Raw genomic sequence first — 15,167 nt, forward strand, 5'->3', positions numbered from 1 at the left:
TACAACACTTCTCGGTATGTAATCGTTGCTGAATGCTGCCTCAACCTCATCAGTTTCTGTCAAAAATTCTTGTTTATCCGAATCGGCCATATTCGATTCCACAGCGATTAATGTTTTAAACTTTTGATGAATGGTCCGAATGTCATGTATGCCACCTTGGATTTTTGCCAAACGTGATTTATTCAACGGTTTTTCCATAAGTGAATTGTAGTAAAATGCACATTTTTGAGACGGGATGGCCTTCTGCTGAAGATCCAAACTTATTTCTTCACGTAAATGGTCTATCTGATGTTGATTACTAAGAATTTGTCTAAATGCTATGACTGTTTCAATTACATCGTTTCTTGATCCGGAAAATCGAGTACAGTTGGAACCACACTTTGTAAATAGCTTATATTGTGCGGAATTAATGTATTTGAAAACAAGGTTTCGGGTATATGTTCATAGAAAGTGAACAAAGATGTCAATTCATTTCTCCAATCAATGGGCGTCTTGTGATCGGCCACTTTTGCTTTTGCATCAAATAACTCCGCCACTGTTGCAAATGTCGGATTTTGACCATAGACCTGGATGAAAAAGATCAAATCAATATAAAATTATATACATGATACTGTAACATGTAACATGACAAATGAAACAATGACATCATTGAAGAATAATCCTTTGAATGTGTTGAAAGTTTACCTTGTTATAGACTTAAAACGACAGAAACGTTAAAATTAAAAATGTCCTCATTGTTTCAGCTTGAAGTGAATTATGGATTCATAGATTGGTTTGTCACATCAGCCTTTATATATACAATTTTATTTTCTGAGCTGTGTTGATATGAAATAAAAATATTTGGTTTTATTTTGCAATTGACGAATTGCGTTATGTCACCTATTGGAATTTTAGCCAACTTATGGATTGTGTATGTGAGATGAAAAAGCTGCTACTACCGAAAATGTGTCGCAGTTGTTTAATACTGAGCTAATTATAATCAGCTAATTATCATAAGCACACAAACAATTTTTTCGACGTTTGGACGTCAATTGAGAATGTTTGGGTGCAAATGTAAAATAAAAACAAAACAAAATAAATTATGTTTTTGATAAAATAAATAAAAGAATTTCATTTGCGAATAACAACAAACGAGAATTGTTTACGTGTGTCAAGAATCTTATTAGAACTTCTGTATTTGTAGAAAAATCATATCATCATCAAATTAAATAATCAATGAATATAGGATACTTCATACTTCCGTACAAAAACTGCTAGCTCGGTCAGATTTATCCCGGTTAGCTTGGATTTTTGTAGTAAAACCCGGAATAAATATCGAATTTTCTCTTTATTTTGACAAAATCATCGTTTCCAAAACTATCTAAACATCATTTATTGAAATCTAGATTGAAATACCTTAAGAACCATGTTAGTTTTGTGGAAAGGGAAACATACTTCCGGATTGAACATTTTGGCCAGATTTGAAGCCGGATCGACATGTCGATGATATGCATAATAAAAACAAATTTGGTATGCAAATACATGAAAAAGAGAAACAATATGTATTTAGTGTTTTCGCAACTGATGTACAGTCTGCTTGGGTTCTAAATTAGATGATACTGAGGGAATGATATTAAGACTTACAGTATCATCTAAAAGATCTTAATTTGAAAACATGTTTGTTTATGAGTGTTTTAAAAAAAATATGCAACTTTTTTTCGAATACACCATTTTTTTAATTCATTTCAAATGCCAAAGTATAAGATCATAGACATTTTGATCAGCCGGCCAAAATATAGATTTATCTTTTTTTGGTAAGCATTTTTTTAAGTTTGTTAGGACTCTTTTTAACGGCCTTCAATCCCTTTTCCCATGCTCCAATTTGTTTGAAAAGTTCCAGAGAAGCGTCAAGACTTTTTCTGTATCCAACAACAAAATCTGCCCAAATATCACGTTCTGTATAGTATCGTAATACGATGGTCCTAATAACTTTTAGACGATCCCATACTTCATCTTGGGATGCTTTGAAATTGGATAAAGCAGAAGATATATCTGCTACAGATGACGCAGTTTGGGCGACACAGAGAAGTGTTTGAATGTCTTCTAAGAATGTTGCTTTTTCAGTTTTCAGTGCACTTAATTCACCACCTAATAATGTTTGAAATTTTTTTTGATTTGTTTTCATGGTGTACAAATCTTTAAAAACTCTTTTAAGGCGTGATCCTGAGAGTTTCTCCTTTGCCAATGGAGAATTAAAGAACCTATTATAATAGGCTCCCTCCGCACTTGCCTTACTCTGAAGTTCTTCGCTTAATTCATTATATAAGTCATTCACCTTATGTTGATTGCTCAAAATTACGCCAAACTGGCCATTTGTTTCAATCACATCCATTTCATAAGGGAATCTATTCAAGCCATTCTCTACAGGTTTAATAATATCAAATAGTACTGTTTTACTTAAAGTTTCAAATGCGTCAGTTTGTGAGATGTTTTGGTAAATAGTGAAAACAGTTCTCAGTTCATCGCCCCAAAAAATTCGATTTTTTTTATCTGCCAAGGTTGCTTTTGCCATAAAACTATCCGCCAACTGTGCATATGTTTTTTGTTGGCCGTTAACCTGATTAAAAAAGAAGTGGAAAATGTATATTCATCTTTACACAAAATGTAATGAATATTTTTACCTTGCCAAACACAAGAATCGACACAACCGTCAACAATAAGAACTGTTTCATTGCTTATTACTTAAGGCACAGAATTGAATTGAATATAATACACATTATGTATGCACAGCATTTATATACAAAACTTGATCGAACAAAATCGATTCGATCGAATATTTTATTATGAACAATATAAACACATTGACGTCAATGGAATATTTACTCAAGTGCTAAAGAAGGGTAATTGATTATTATTAGTTGATACATTCTTGGTACAAAAAAGATGAAAAATTATTACAACTGAAAGAATTTATTATTATTTAATTATTTCATTATACACATTTTTTGGTTATAAGTTAAAAATTCGTGAACATTCACCAGAAAACAAAACTCATAATGAAAAATTTTCTTTATTTTCATTCAAATTGAATAATAAAATATTGTTTCCGATTCGAATTTGAATATGTTTCGATTTTTTCTTTGCAATCAAATTCATGACATTTTTTTTATTGTCATTTGAAAATTGTTCACCTAATTATAGTTTTTTGAATGCGATAGTCGATGCCCTATTTTCTCACCCACTTTTGAATTTGATTTGATTATTTTTGCATGCGTGTATTGAATGTTAAATAGTCTTATTGAATGAAAAAGAAAACATTGAATGCATTCAAAAAGAGAACGGCACGTTTCAATTTTCCGATTTGCCTATTGACCCACTTATTTTACTGAATTTTTCGGGGTTAAACTCGATTTTGACGAACAAATGAAAAGAAAGACAGACGAAAAGAATGGTGACAATTGTTCTCACCTCTTTTAAGTTGATTCACGTCTGTGTTTGAAGACTTAACGACAACGTTGTCTCATTTGTTACGAACATGATTTACAGTAAATTTATCGTTTTACGTATTTCTTATTATTGTTTACTGATTTGCACACGATAAAACATGTAATGAAATTATAAATGAGGGTTGCAATCAACAGCTACCAAAGAATGATTTGCTGATTGCTTTGTATCTTTTAATCCGTATTCATGTTCATCATCTATTGTTATCTCTCTCTTCACATTTTGTAATGTTTTTTTTTTCATTTTGTTTTTCATATGACAAAGCGTAATTTTGCTTTAAAAAAAAAGAAAGCCGTCGGATGCAGACAAAATAACCCTAGTCACTTTTAACTTTATCAAGCTGCTACTAATCAATGTTGTTCGTATCTAATACCAATGTGCAATATTATGCAACTTAAATTTTTTGGTTCATTTTTCAAATTTAGATTAGAAACTGTGTTCATTTTCGTATGAATACAATATCTGCTTGGTAACATAAGCGAAGAAGATCTTGATTCCGATATGTTTTTGAATCGTTTGTGTTCACATCGAAGATTTGGTGTACTATTTATGTAGCAAAAAGGACTGTTGCGTATGAATAAAAATCTGAGTTCGATGAATGAAGGGTGTGAAGAAAATTGAAAATGGGGCATTTTGTCGATTGTTATCGAGTCGAGTAACCAAAGGCGACCATTTCAAAGTTCGCATGAATGTTCTGCAAACAGACGATTCGGTCTTTGCCCATTCGATCATACATTTATATTGAATTTTTGTCGCAAAATCATACTGACCTCTTCAGTTGCATTTTCCATTCCAAATGGACGCTTTTCGCAAATCGACCACATTGTGAGAAAAATCTGTCTCCTTTTGTGGATTTTGTCAAAGCAACGTCAAGATATTTTCTATGCACGTATGTAATACCTTTTATATTTGGCGATATGCTTGTTTGATATGACATGTGTGTATGTGTTTGTGTAAAAGGTGAAAAATCTTTGTGTATGTCTCCCATTCAAAAGCGAACATTTTCCTTTGTCGTTTGTGTATGGTTCTCGAAATGTTTTTGTGTTGTGTTGTGTTGGATGTGGCAATTTTCGACTTTGTACAAGATATTCTTCCATTGCTCACAATGTGTGTACGAATTTCTTTTTGTGTCCGTGACGCTTTCGTCATTATTCTATTTTGTGAAACATTATTTTCTTTGCTTTTGATTTTGTACATTATGAATCTATTCAATTTTCTCTTTTTCTTCGTCGAAATAAAAGAGAGCGAGCAAGAAAATGATGAAGAAGAGAAAATAACGCGACCCATACACATTCCGCACCTGATTCACAATCACTGAATTGCACGACAAAATTATCGTATATCCAAATGTGTCAACTTGAAATCCAAAGTGTACGTATAATACTGTTCAAATGTATGAAAAACCCATCACATAAAATAGCACACACACACAAAAGACATAAAGAGAAAAAGAACTGTTTCATTCCATAATGGAAATTCACAACAAAGTCACAACACACAACAATAAACCCTATGTTAACCTGATTGCGACGCTGAATGCGCTCATCCAAAACTACACAGGGAAAACAGAAGAATAAGAAGAAGAAAAAACTTCAGTCGAATATATAATAGTACATCCATTGAAATGTCACCTTTTTATTCAAATATATTTTGATTTGTTTCATCTACGTGATGATAATCATTAAGTACAAAGGCAATAATTGGTAAGAATTTCTTTTCGTAAGCGTTCATTTTTCTTTGTTGTTTGTGTATGCATTTATGTTTGATGTTCGATATATATTTCTTAAAAATGAAATGCCATAAACTATAAAATAATGTAAATTATTGCAAATACATGCCATCGAACGTAAATTAATTGAATAATTATTTTGGAATGTTGATAATGCCCAAGGAATTAATTGCCAAGAAAAATCACACCGTAATCCTTGAAAATATGTGCAACAATCAACTTCATCAAAACTATCTATATGCTTCAACAAATAAACACAGCAAAATCCGATCTTCCACCAAGGTTGCCATTCAATATTGCTATATTTGTTCCAGAAAGTCAAACGGTGATGCTGTGCAACGCAAATAAAATCCCTGTACGGCTTATTTATAATCGGATTCACGATGCTAACTAATTAAATGTTTAATGAATGTGATCGCTTTCGGAGAGGGAGAGAGAGAGGAAGAGAGATTGAACGAAAACTCAATCTATTCGAAGTGGGAAACCTGTAAACTGTGCCATTGTATACAGAAGCGCGCGAACATCGATAAATTCTTTTCGCGATACGGTCTCTTTCTCTATCGATGTTTAAAAGATATTGGCAATATTTTTTGATGACACTTTGACGCACAACATGCTTCCACAATTGCGTATTGTATATGTATTTGCAGTGTATCAGAGTACGGATTGTCTACACACAAAAGGAATTATATTATAGCAAAAGCGAATGCGAGCCGCACATTCGCGATAGGCGGCTTTATTCTTTTATATTCCGTGTAAATTGAAAACTTAAGCTGACTATTGTATGCTGACTATCAATTGAATATATTACGCGGTTGCCTTTCACAGTGAAAATTAAATGTTCGATGACACGATATGTTCACTATTCAATCAGCGTTGCTACAGTGAGAGTTAGAATTGCATAGAAAGAAAATGAGGCGCAATTCATTAGAGAAGGTAATGTCAGACCCATCATTTTAGTTCCAGAGGCGCGAAAAGGTTAAAACAACAGAAAAACGGCATACAATAAAGGGTAACAAAGTTTCTCTCGGGTTTTTTTTTGGGAGGGAAAAATGGGCAAAGTTTTGATTGTGAATTTTCACACCTCTCTCACCATCGATGAAACTGCGGGAACTATTGTAAAAGTACCATCTAATTGAATTTCATCGATTCCATGGCTGGTGTATTATTACAAATAATGAACCGTGCTGAGCGGTTTTATTTTGTGCTGGTGTTCGAACGAGAGAGAGAGAGAGAGAAAGAATAGATGAGTTCGCACAAAATCGCCTTGACGCACACAAAACGCGCTAATCGGTAGTAAATCGGATGAGGAAGCAAAGAAGCGCGCGAATGTGTCACCCGTTGGTGAAATGTTGTAGTCGTAGTGTGCACATAAGCCATACCTCCGTCATTGTGATGTGATAAATAGATATACTTAGCGGTTTATTCTGTAATGTCATTGCACATCGGAAATATGGCTTTGTCATTATGATCATCATTCAAAAAGCCTATTGTGGCTTCAGACCGACAAAGCAGCACTGTTAAAGTAAATGGAACATTCAATGGAAAATTCAATTTTGGTTTTGTTTTCGAACTTTTTGTTAAAAGTACATTGTACTTATGTGAAATGACGATGTGAACGCTCAAGGGAGAATAAATCAAGATGAATTCTTAAATCTGAACGTAAATATTGTTGAAATCGAAAGAATTTGGCTTTCGTAAGCGTTTTCGATGACACTCTCAACTGCAATTGCGTTTCAATTGGACGTTTTTTTTTCGTCATCGATACCATTAAAATTGAGATTGGAATGTGATTCGGTTTATTTGAATTTGGTCATAGCCAATAATTAAGCGATATACTTGTTCGGTATACCGCCGCTTAATTGCGGTATTCGTTCGTTACAATGTATGCTTGTGTGCAGAAAATGATTGAGTGCGTACTATAAAACGTTGCATATGCAAATAATTGATTGGTATGTTTTTGTATTTGTGTGTATGTAATGTATGTTTGGGCGCGTGTTCAGGTGTGCCACATAATTGTTGGGCGGTTTAAAATTTCTTTCTCTCTCTCTCTACCCTCTCTCTTTCGCTTCACTCGTTGTTTTTCGTTCATTCGTTCGTTCATCCCGTTCGCTTTTCATGATTGCCAACGACAAATTGACAAATAATTGTTTTGTATGCATCTTATTAACACCCGATCGATTTATCAATTTGGACCCGAACGACACACATTAGGAATCAATCAAACAAACCATTAACACACACTTGCATTATTTGCATTCTTGTACATTCTCTCATTTTGACGACGGCTGCAATTTACCCGAACTGCATTCGCAAAATTCGAAACGAGTTTATGTCATTTAAAACAGAGGCAAATAGATTGCATACGTGCACAGTTTATTGTCCAAACATGTCAATCAAGTGCCGTGTATGTCCTACGACAACGACAACGACGACGATGATGTTGACGACAGTGACAACGAAACATAAAGCATGGACTGGTTTTAAAGAGATAAAATTATCGCTGAATTGATAAGCGCCATATCGGATCGGATGTGGTTCATATTACTGGGCATACTCTTAATACGGTTCAACTGGTATCAATTATAGGTGTTGATTTATGTATGATAATTAAAAAAGTATAAAATAATTTTGTGTAATAAATTATAGGCTACTAAATGGTATCTTGAGCGATCAATTGACATTTTTTGTCGAAGAGAAAAGAAATTTAAATAAAAATTGTTCTTTTTTTGGGGAGGAAGGGATTCCGTTTCGAACTAAAAATCGTGCATAGCAGAGAAAGTTGATTGCAGGAACAGCATGATGGACATTTCTTTTTCCAACTTGGAATTGGTAGTCAAAATATGACATCAATTACATTCAAAGACGAACTCTTTTCACTCATTCGATACAAAAAAAAAAAAAAAAAAACAATTATTGCTTAATTTTAGGGACTTCTTCGTCAATTACAAAAGGAAAACGCGTAAATAGGATAAAAAAGAAGGTAATTCGAGGTCGTGATGTGTATACTGTTCACAGCAAATGATGCAACTGACTTTATATTCTTCGAGCCAAGACCAAGATTGCAATGATTTACATCGATTTGGCGCCGTTGCTTCTTGTGTGTGTGACGCGTCTCATTTCCCATACGATGTATTTTGTGTATCTCTTTGAAAAGAGATTATTTTTTTTTTTTGTTTCTAGGTTTGTTTCATTTTCTCATGTAGATGCTTGAGTGGGTGTGCAGTTGCCAACAATTAAGATAACGTCGTTCGCACATGCGAATCGTTTTTTGAAACTAAAAACAAAATCGTTTGCAATGTTTAAATGATAGGTACATAACTGCTTTGACAATGGGTTGGGTGTATACTTAGCTAAATGCTTCTAATATATTTGTTTCGCTGCTCAATTCTGCCATCATCGTCATCAGCAACACACAAGCACGGTTCGCATACCATAATGAGTTAAGTACGGGACAAATTAGCAATAGAAAACAAACAAACACAAAATTAATATGTACATACACATGAATGCACACACGGAAGGAAAACACACTTGGACCCAAAAAATGCATTCAAACGTATACACACACGTAAACATTCTCTTATACGCACATACATCCACACCATTATCACATCGAATATGTATGTATATGGAGACACGCGCCCAAATGGCCATCGTAACTGAAAATCACTTAACCACAAAACCGACATGAAATTTCCCATTTAGCCTATAATAGCCCGTTTAAATAGTTGATACCGTTTTATTTCGATTAAAAGCAACAGAAATTCTGGCCTAGCATCATGTTTGGCTGTTGCCGCATTTTTTTTTTCGTGTTGTTTGACTCACTCGTTTGGTATGTGTCTCTGTATGCATCGCTCGTTTCGGGCATTCTCGACACGCTCATACACACATAATGAGCTTCTATTACACGAACGGACATCGGCACAAAATCAGTTTAATTTTATGGTGCGTAACACCAGGTATGCGAGGTGAAAGGTTTAAATTGTTATTCAAATAAGTTTGTTTTTATTTCGTTCTTGTTCGTGTTTTTGCCAACTATCTTCTCAACTCAACCAATTATATTATTAATTTAATCGTCATGGACGTCGTCGTCATCGTCATCGTCATCGCTGTTGTCGTTCACAATGTGAGCCGGCATCACAGTCTAGAATGTTTCATCAACACTAGACTCAGTCAAGGGAATGTTTTTCTATTGGTAACGGTATCAAAAACAAATTCATCAAACGAATTTCATTATTTTTCGTTTGGCGTCACAATAAAACCAACCAAACAAAAAGAAATTAGAAACATAAGCTTTTGTAATTATACAAACACTTAAATCGATCACTCACACTCATTATCTGCACAATTTTGTTTTTCGCTCGTCAACAAAATCGAAAACTAATTTTCTATTTGCCGTGCTTTTACGCCATATTCACACGGTGTAATCGATCACTCTGTGTTAAAATGTGCCAAAAAGTTTTGCCATTTTTCTCATCATTGCATTGCACATGTACTCGTCTTGCAATCGAAACGAATGCAACTCTAATGCTCCTAATTATCTTCTTTTTTTCCAAACATTATAGATGATAGACATTGATTTTTAAACATTTTGTAGTCATTATTTCATTTATTTTTGAAATTTTAGTCGTTTACATGTTTCGCTTCTCTAAATTTGCAAAAAAGAGTAGTTCAACGCATAGTTTCCTGACATTATGGCGATAATATGTTTTTACAGCACTTCTTTATAATTTTTGATATTTCTGCAGTTTAAATAAAGCCAAACTAAGCACACACGGCTCCCCATTGTCACATGTATAAAGTTCAATTGATGTTTTAATACAAAAAAATAATCATCTTGCTGGTGTATGAAATATTTGAGCAAAACGTCATTTCCAATATTGAATGTATTTTTTATGTGTTTATAAACATTCATCCGGGAAATGTCACTCAATTTCCCCTTTCTGATGAATGTGATTGCTTTTTATACAAAATGAAGTAATCAGTTAGCTACATTTTTCTAAAGTGACTTCAAATTAACTTTTTCTAATCGGCACAGCATTTGGAATAAGAAAAAGCAAGGGATTAAAGCTTAAAAAAAAACATAAATGCAAATTAAAATACTATAGTATGCTGATATTTAATCCTTTTCGCAATGCGCACATTACATATCAACCATCAGAATACTGTGATCGATATTCTATGCGTCAATTATAAGCATGTTCGATTCAGCGAAAGAACCAAGGACAACGCAATCATTGTGTGCAGCCTAACATACATGTATGCAAAATTCGTTTATAAATTCAAATAAATCTCAATCTATTGAATTATGGTCTGGCCGAATTGAAATTGTCGAACAAATTGTTAGATATTCACCTGGAATGAAGCGCGAAATAAAAATAAAGTAATATTTAAATTTATGTTTTTCTTCATGTTTATCCACCGTTCGATTCCACGGAGTTTATTTCATCGCATAATATAGTCAATTTTCCTCTTTCTCTCGCTCTTTCGGTGTAAAATTTATGCACTTGGCACATACCTGAAGTGTATGCATGCATTCCAGGTGATGACGGTCGATGTTGATTTTTGTTTTCTTCTCGCTTTTTTTCTCTCGCACTTATCAAGTTTTTTTTCCATTGCCGTCAGTTTTTTGAGTCGTGAAACGGACAAATTTAAAATTGAAAATGAAGAGAGAACAAAAAATGAACGGGAAAAAATCACATTACCGTTATATGCATCGTATGTCGTATGGTGGTTTAAAATACTGCATGGAGTCGGTCGTATGCTAACATCGTGAATGAAATTTGTCACTTGACCTTTTCGATGTCGAACATACACGCATTACGGCATTTTGTACATTCACAATCGAAGCAATAAAATTCGTGTAATTCGCTCCGTATGTAAATGAATTCCGGCTTATGCGCGTTAACGCGTCCGTCTTTGTATAGAAGATAGAGATATAGGAAGAGAGAGAGAGAGAATCTATATATATAAAAAAAAACCACAACGTCGAGACAACAATTCAAAATGAAATCACTACAAATTTATATTTTATGTTATATCGAGTTGTGGCGCGAATTTGAAAATGGAAGAATAAGATGGAGAGACAGGCAATGAAAATGCATTTCGATGGAGATAACAATCGAAGAAGATCGAATGTTTTTCGTACGAAAAGTTGAAATGAAAACAAAAACAATCAAAACGAGCGACAAATAGATAAAATAAAACAGCCAAATGTCCAAATGCAGTAATACAAAGCGCACGATAGAGACCAAGAGACAGAGAGTGTGACTGTGGTTTGGCGCAAAATGGTTTCGGAAACTTGTTTCAAAGATTTGGTGGGCATACACATAAAGTTGCTTTTTTTCTATCTTCGTTTGTTTCACTTCCCATTCAAAAAAGGTTTTTAGTCGCGATGTTGATGCTACGGACGGTGTCTCCGACTCTTTCGTATCTCACTCTTGCACACATTCTTTATCGATGCATCTGGAGACAATGCCAAGTCTAAAATGAACATAAAATCAGGCGAAAGAAAAACAAAACAAATCTAACAGGCGACACATGCAATTTTTTCGCTCCTCTTTATCTAGCCATGTTTTGTTGTGGCCAAAGCGCTGCTGGTACAGGCTGATATACGCCGTACATAGAAAGACCTGGCTCACATTCGCAATGACATTTTCGAAATAGACGCTTTGTAATCGTTGTCGCTTTTGAGCTGGCTAGAGCTCACATCGTCATCATTATTGTTGCTTCTTTCCTGGTGACTTGAACACGATATTAACACACACAAAACAGAAGAAAGACTAGAGAGAGAGAGAGAGAGAGAGAGAGAGAGAGAGCGAAATGTGGAATGGCAAGCGAAGCAAAGTAAAAAAAGAAAAAAATCAACATCAACAACGCCAGAAGAGATTAGGTAATGTGACTTGTAATGCCTAACAATATGGATTACGTACGATCGGCTCACGGCATTGGCAAGTGTGTTGTGTATATGCGTGTGCAAGTGTTTTTCGAATTGCCGTTTTACGTTTTGTATCGACACTTTTTGTATTGGTTTTATCCGTTCGCACATCGAACAAAAAATATTCTATGGCATCACAAAATCAATTCGCTGTTTTTTCTCGCTTGCAAAACATCATCAACAACAACAGCAGAAAAAAAAGCACAAAACAATTTGATTCCTTACTTCGTCTAATATAAGTTTCATGTCCATATCCGTGCAAAGAACAAGATTACTCAAACGGTCAAAACGAAGTACAAAAAAAAGTTCCGAGAGAATGAAGGAGAGAAAGACGCGATCGACAACTTGTTCGACCATTTCGATTCGAAAATACTGAAGGTGTCATCACACTTTGCATGCCAATGATTGTGCTCAATTCAATACGCAAAACTGATAGAGTGACCACAATTCAACTATTTCAGAACTCTTCCATGTGCCGGTTTTCTTTTTTTTTTTTTTTCAAATTAATTTTCTTTTATTTTTATCATTAAATTGCATTCGATTGAAGTTTAGTTAAATTCAATTGCAAGCATATTTCACTTATTCCCACCGATATTTTGTGCATAAAATAATATGTGAATGCAAAAGACAATCGGCGATGTTAAATGAAGCAAATGCAAGACTATTTTCATTGTTATTCGACAATACAATTTCCGCGATGTTTGCATAAAATCTGTGCTACACTGAAACGCAGTTGTGACTGCTGTTTGTCGGTACAATGTCCATTGTTTTTCTGCGTTATTTGTATGTATGTGTGTTTGATATGTAGCAATGTCAGCGTATATATTATTTATTGACCACGTAATTGCCAGTAGTTATGTTGCAACATCGTTATTGGAAATTGAAAACAAAGCGCGAATTCATGTTAAAAAGAATGTCTTTGGCACTTTATCATTATCTCTTATTGCTAGCGGCTTGCTGCTCTTATGAAATTGTCTCTCTCCGCTGTGTGAGCTGTAACAGCGTGGTTACGAGCATTTTACGAGAAAGACAGACATGAGTAGCAAATTCTTTGAATCGCTCGTACATTTGAAGAAAAAAAGAAAATCAGGTGTTTTTCAGTGTGATGACTTTGCTTCGGTTTTTTCACTCCTTTTTTTCTTGTTGGAAGTAAGTGTCGAAGTGTCTCGTATTTTGTGACCTGGTAGTTATTTAATAAAATTTTAAACTTTTTTCATTAAATTTATTTCTTCAGTTCTGTGTTCTGTCAGATTTGTATTTATTATCAATTTTTTTCTAAACTTTTTTTTCAATCTCGGCATTACGATCAATGAGTCACCACTGTAGAAAAAAAAATCAAAAACAAATGAACCAAGTTGAAAAATAGTCCGGCCACTGTGATTTAAATCATTTGAACAAACACAAAGAAACAAAAAAAACATTTGAATCACGAAACAAAATGTACTTGAGTGCATTGTCAGTTGAAGTTTTGTTTGGTTATTTTGTTGCTGTGCCATTTCATTTGGCATGCGAGACACATGCGATAAGATTAAATAAAATAATTAAACAATTAACAGAGAGAAAAAAAGCCACAATTAAATGGCCAAGTTGGATGAAGGAAACAGTAGCTGCAGAAACACTCGAATTTCTATAAAACAAACAAAAAAGTCGCATGAGCAAAACTGCGAAAACGAAGAAAACACGACGAAAGAACCGAATACATATTCAATGTCATTACCCACGGGAACATAACGAAAACAATCCAGGCAACAACAAAAAAAACACACACACACCAAAGACAAACAAGCATTTCGTGACCTCATTTAGATAACCTGTTCAAGATATATTTCATTTTATGTTTTCATTTTGTTCTTTGGCAACATTTAATTTGGCGTCGAGACAACAGTTTTTTCCTCTCTTCCTCTCAATAGAGTTAAAATTAAGTCTTTTATTTTTTTGGTGGATTTTAACGGCGCATCGAGCGATTTGACTGCATTTATTTGATATGCCATTTAAAGCCATTTTTGGCGATCATGTGCGATAATCAGTTCAACAATTGTTCTGAAGAAAGATTGACGAAAAGTTGTTAAACAAATGACAACCAGATGGTCATGCATTGAAATCGAGAAAAAATATTTTCGCGAACGTAGCTCACGCTAAATATGATTTCAGTGAAATGTTATTGTTTCCTGCGGTTTCCTGGGAAAATATTGTAAGACATAACAAAGAATTTGCTACCTCGACTGTGTGATTACCAGCAGTAATTGAAGAGATGAGCCATTTCCCCGGAGTAAATGTCTGATATGTTTAAAGTGTTGAAAAATTCGAATAAATTCTTTATTTGGCATTTGCTTTGAAAACCCCTTTAAAAAATGTGTTATTTTTTTGTTGTTGCTTTTCCTTTATTTGCTTTCTTCCGAGAGTACTCTTTTCTTTCCCCATTTTTTTTTTTGTTATTGATGGCATGTTATTTCAATCAATTCTAAACTCATTTTTCAAGTGAAAAGTTATTGTTGTTTGTTTCGTTATTTTCCGGCACGTTTTTTTCTATTGCTCTAAATTTGTGAGAGTGTATTTATTTTCAATTGAACAAGAGCATTTGTCATTTCACTACCGATCGACCTATGTTTACCATCGGCATTAAAGTGAGCTGGTGTAGAAGATACAGGCAATAACCAACCGCAAAAAGAGCATACGAACGATGAAAGAAGAAGAAGAAAAAAATGCACATACTGGTAAATAAAAGAGCAACCCTATTTTTATGATTATTTAGAGGTTGTGGCTTTGTACATGTTGTGTGGTTTGAGTGTGCAACATCTCATCTCATGAAAGTCGAATCGAAGAGAGGAAAATGGAACGCATCGAATTTATGAGCGAAGTGAATAAATCACCCCCTTTTGCATATTCGAATTGTGAACGTACAACAAGAGCGCATCACACACATCAACAATGGAAAAAAACGTGAATCGTAACGACGTTGTTTTATTACACACTCTGGATCATGGTGGCGCACTATAATCATATTCGTAGCATTGT

General features: G+C 34.2%; 1 protein-coding gene across 1 annotated transcript; it reads right to left on the reverse strand.

Annotated features, from left to right (window-relative positions):
• Nucleotides 1–1,512: 1,512 nt before the first annotated feature.
• On the reverse strand, nt 1,513–2,759 carry LOC116346334. Its single transcript, XM_031776326.1, has 2 exons — nt 2,661–2,759; nt 1,513–2,596 (listed from the first exon to the last, which is right to left on the reverse strand). Exons 1-2 carry the CDS (start codon nt 2,709–2,711, stop codon nt 1,781–1,783), a joined length of 867 nt encoding a protein of 288 aa, XP_031632186.1. The 5' UTR covers nt 2,712–2,759; the 3' UTR covers nt 1,513–1,780.
• Between the last annotated feature and the right edge of the window lie 12,408 nt (nt 2,760–15,167).

The sequence above is a fragment of the Contarinia nasturtii genome, unplaced genomic scaffold (genome assembly GCF_009176525.2).
Source record: "Contarinia nasturtii isolate CC-2019 unplaced genomic scaffold, AAFC_CNas_1.1 Cnas_scaffold_129, whole genome shotgun sequence".
Taxonomy (NCBI): domain Eukaryota; kingdom Metazoa; phylum Arthropoda; class Insecta; order Diptera; family Cecidomyiidae; genus Contarinia; species Contarinia nasturtii.

What these genes read in the sequence shown, in the direction of transcription:
- LOC116346334 (XM_031776326.1), bottom strand. Translation starts at nt 2,711, where the DNA reads ATGAAACAGTTCTTATTGTTGACGGTTGTGTCGATTCTTGTGTTTGGC. An exon ending in CGATTCTTGTGTTTGGCAAG is followed by an intron (nt 2,597 to 2,660) that starts GTAAAAATATTC and finishes TTTTTTAATCAG; the next exon opens with GTTAACGGCCAACAAAAAAC.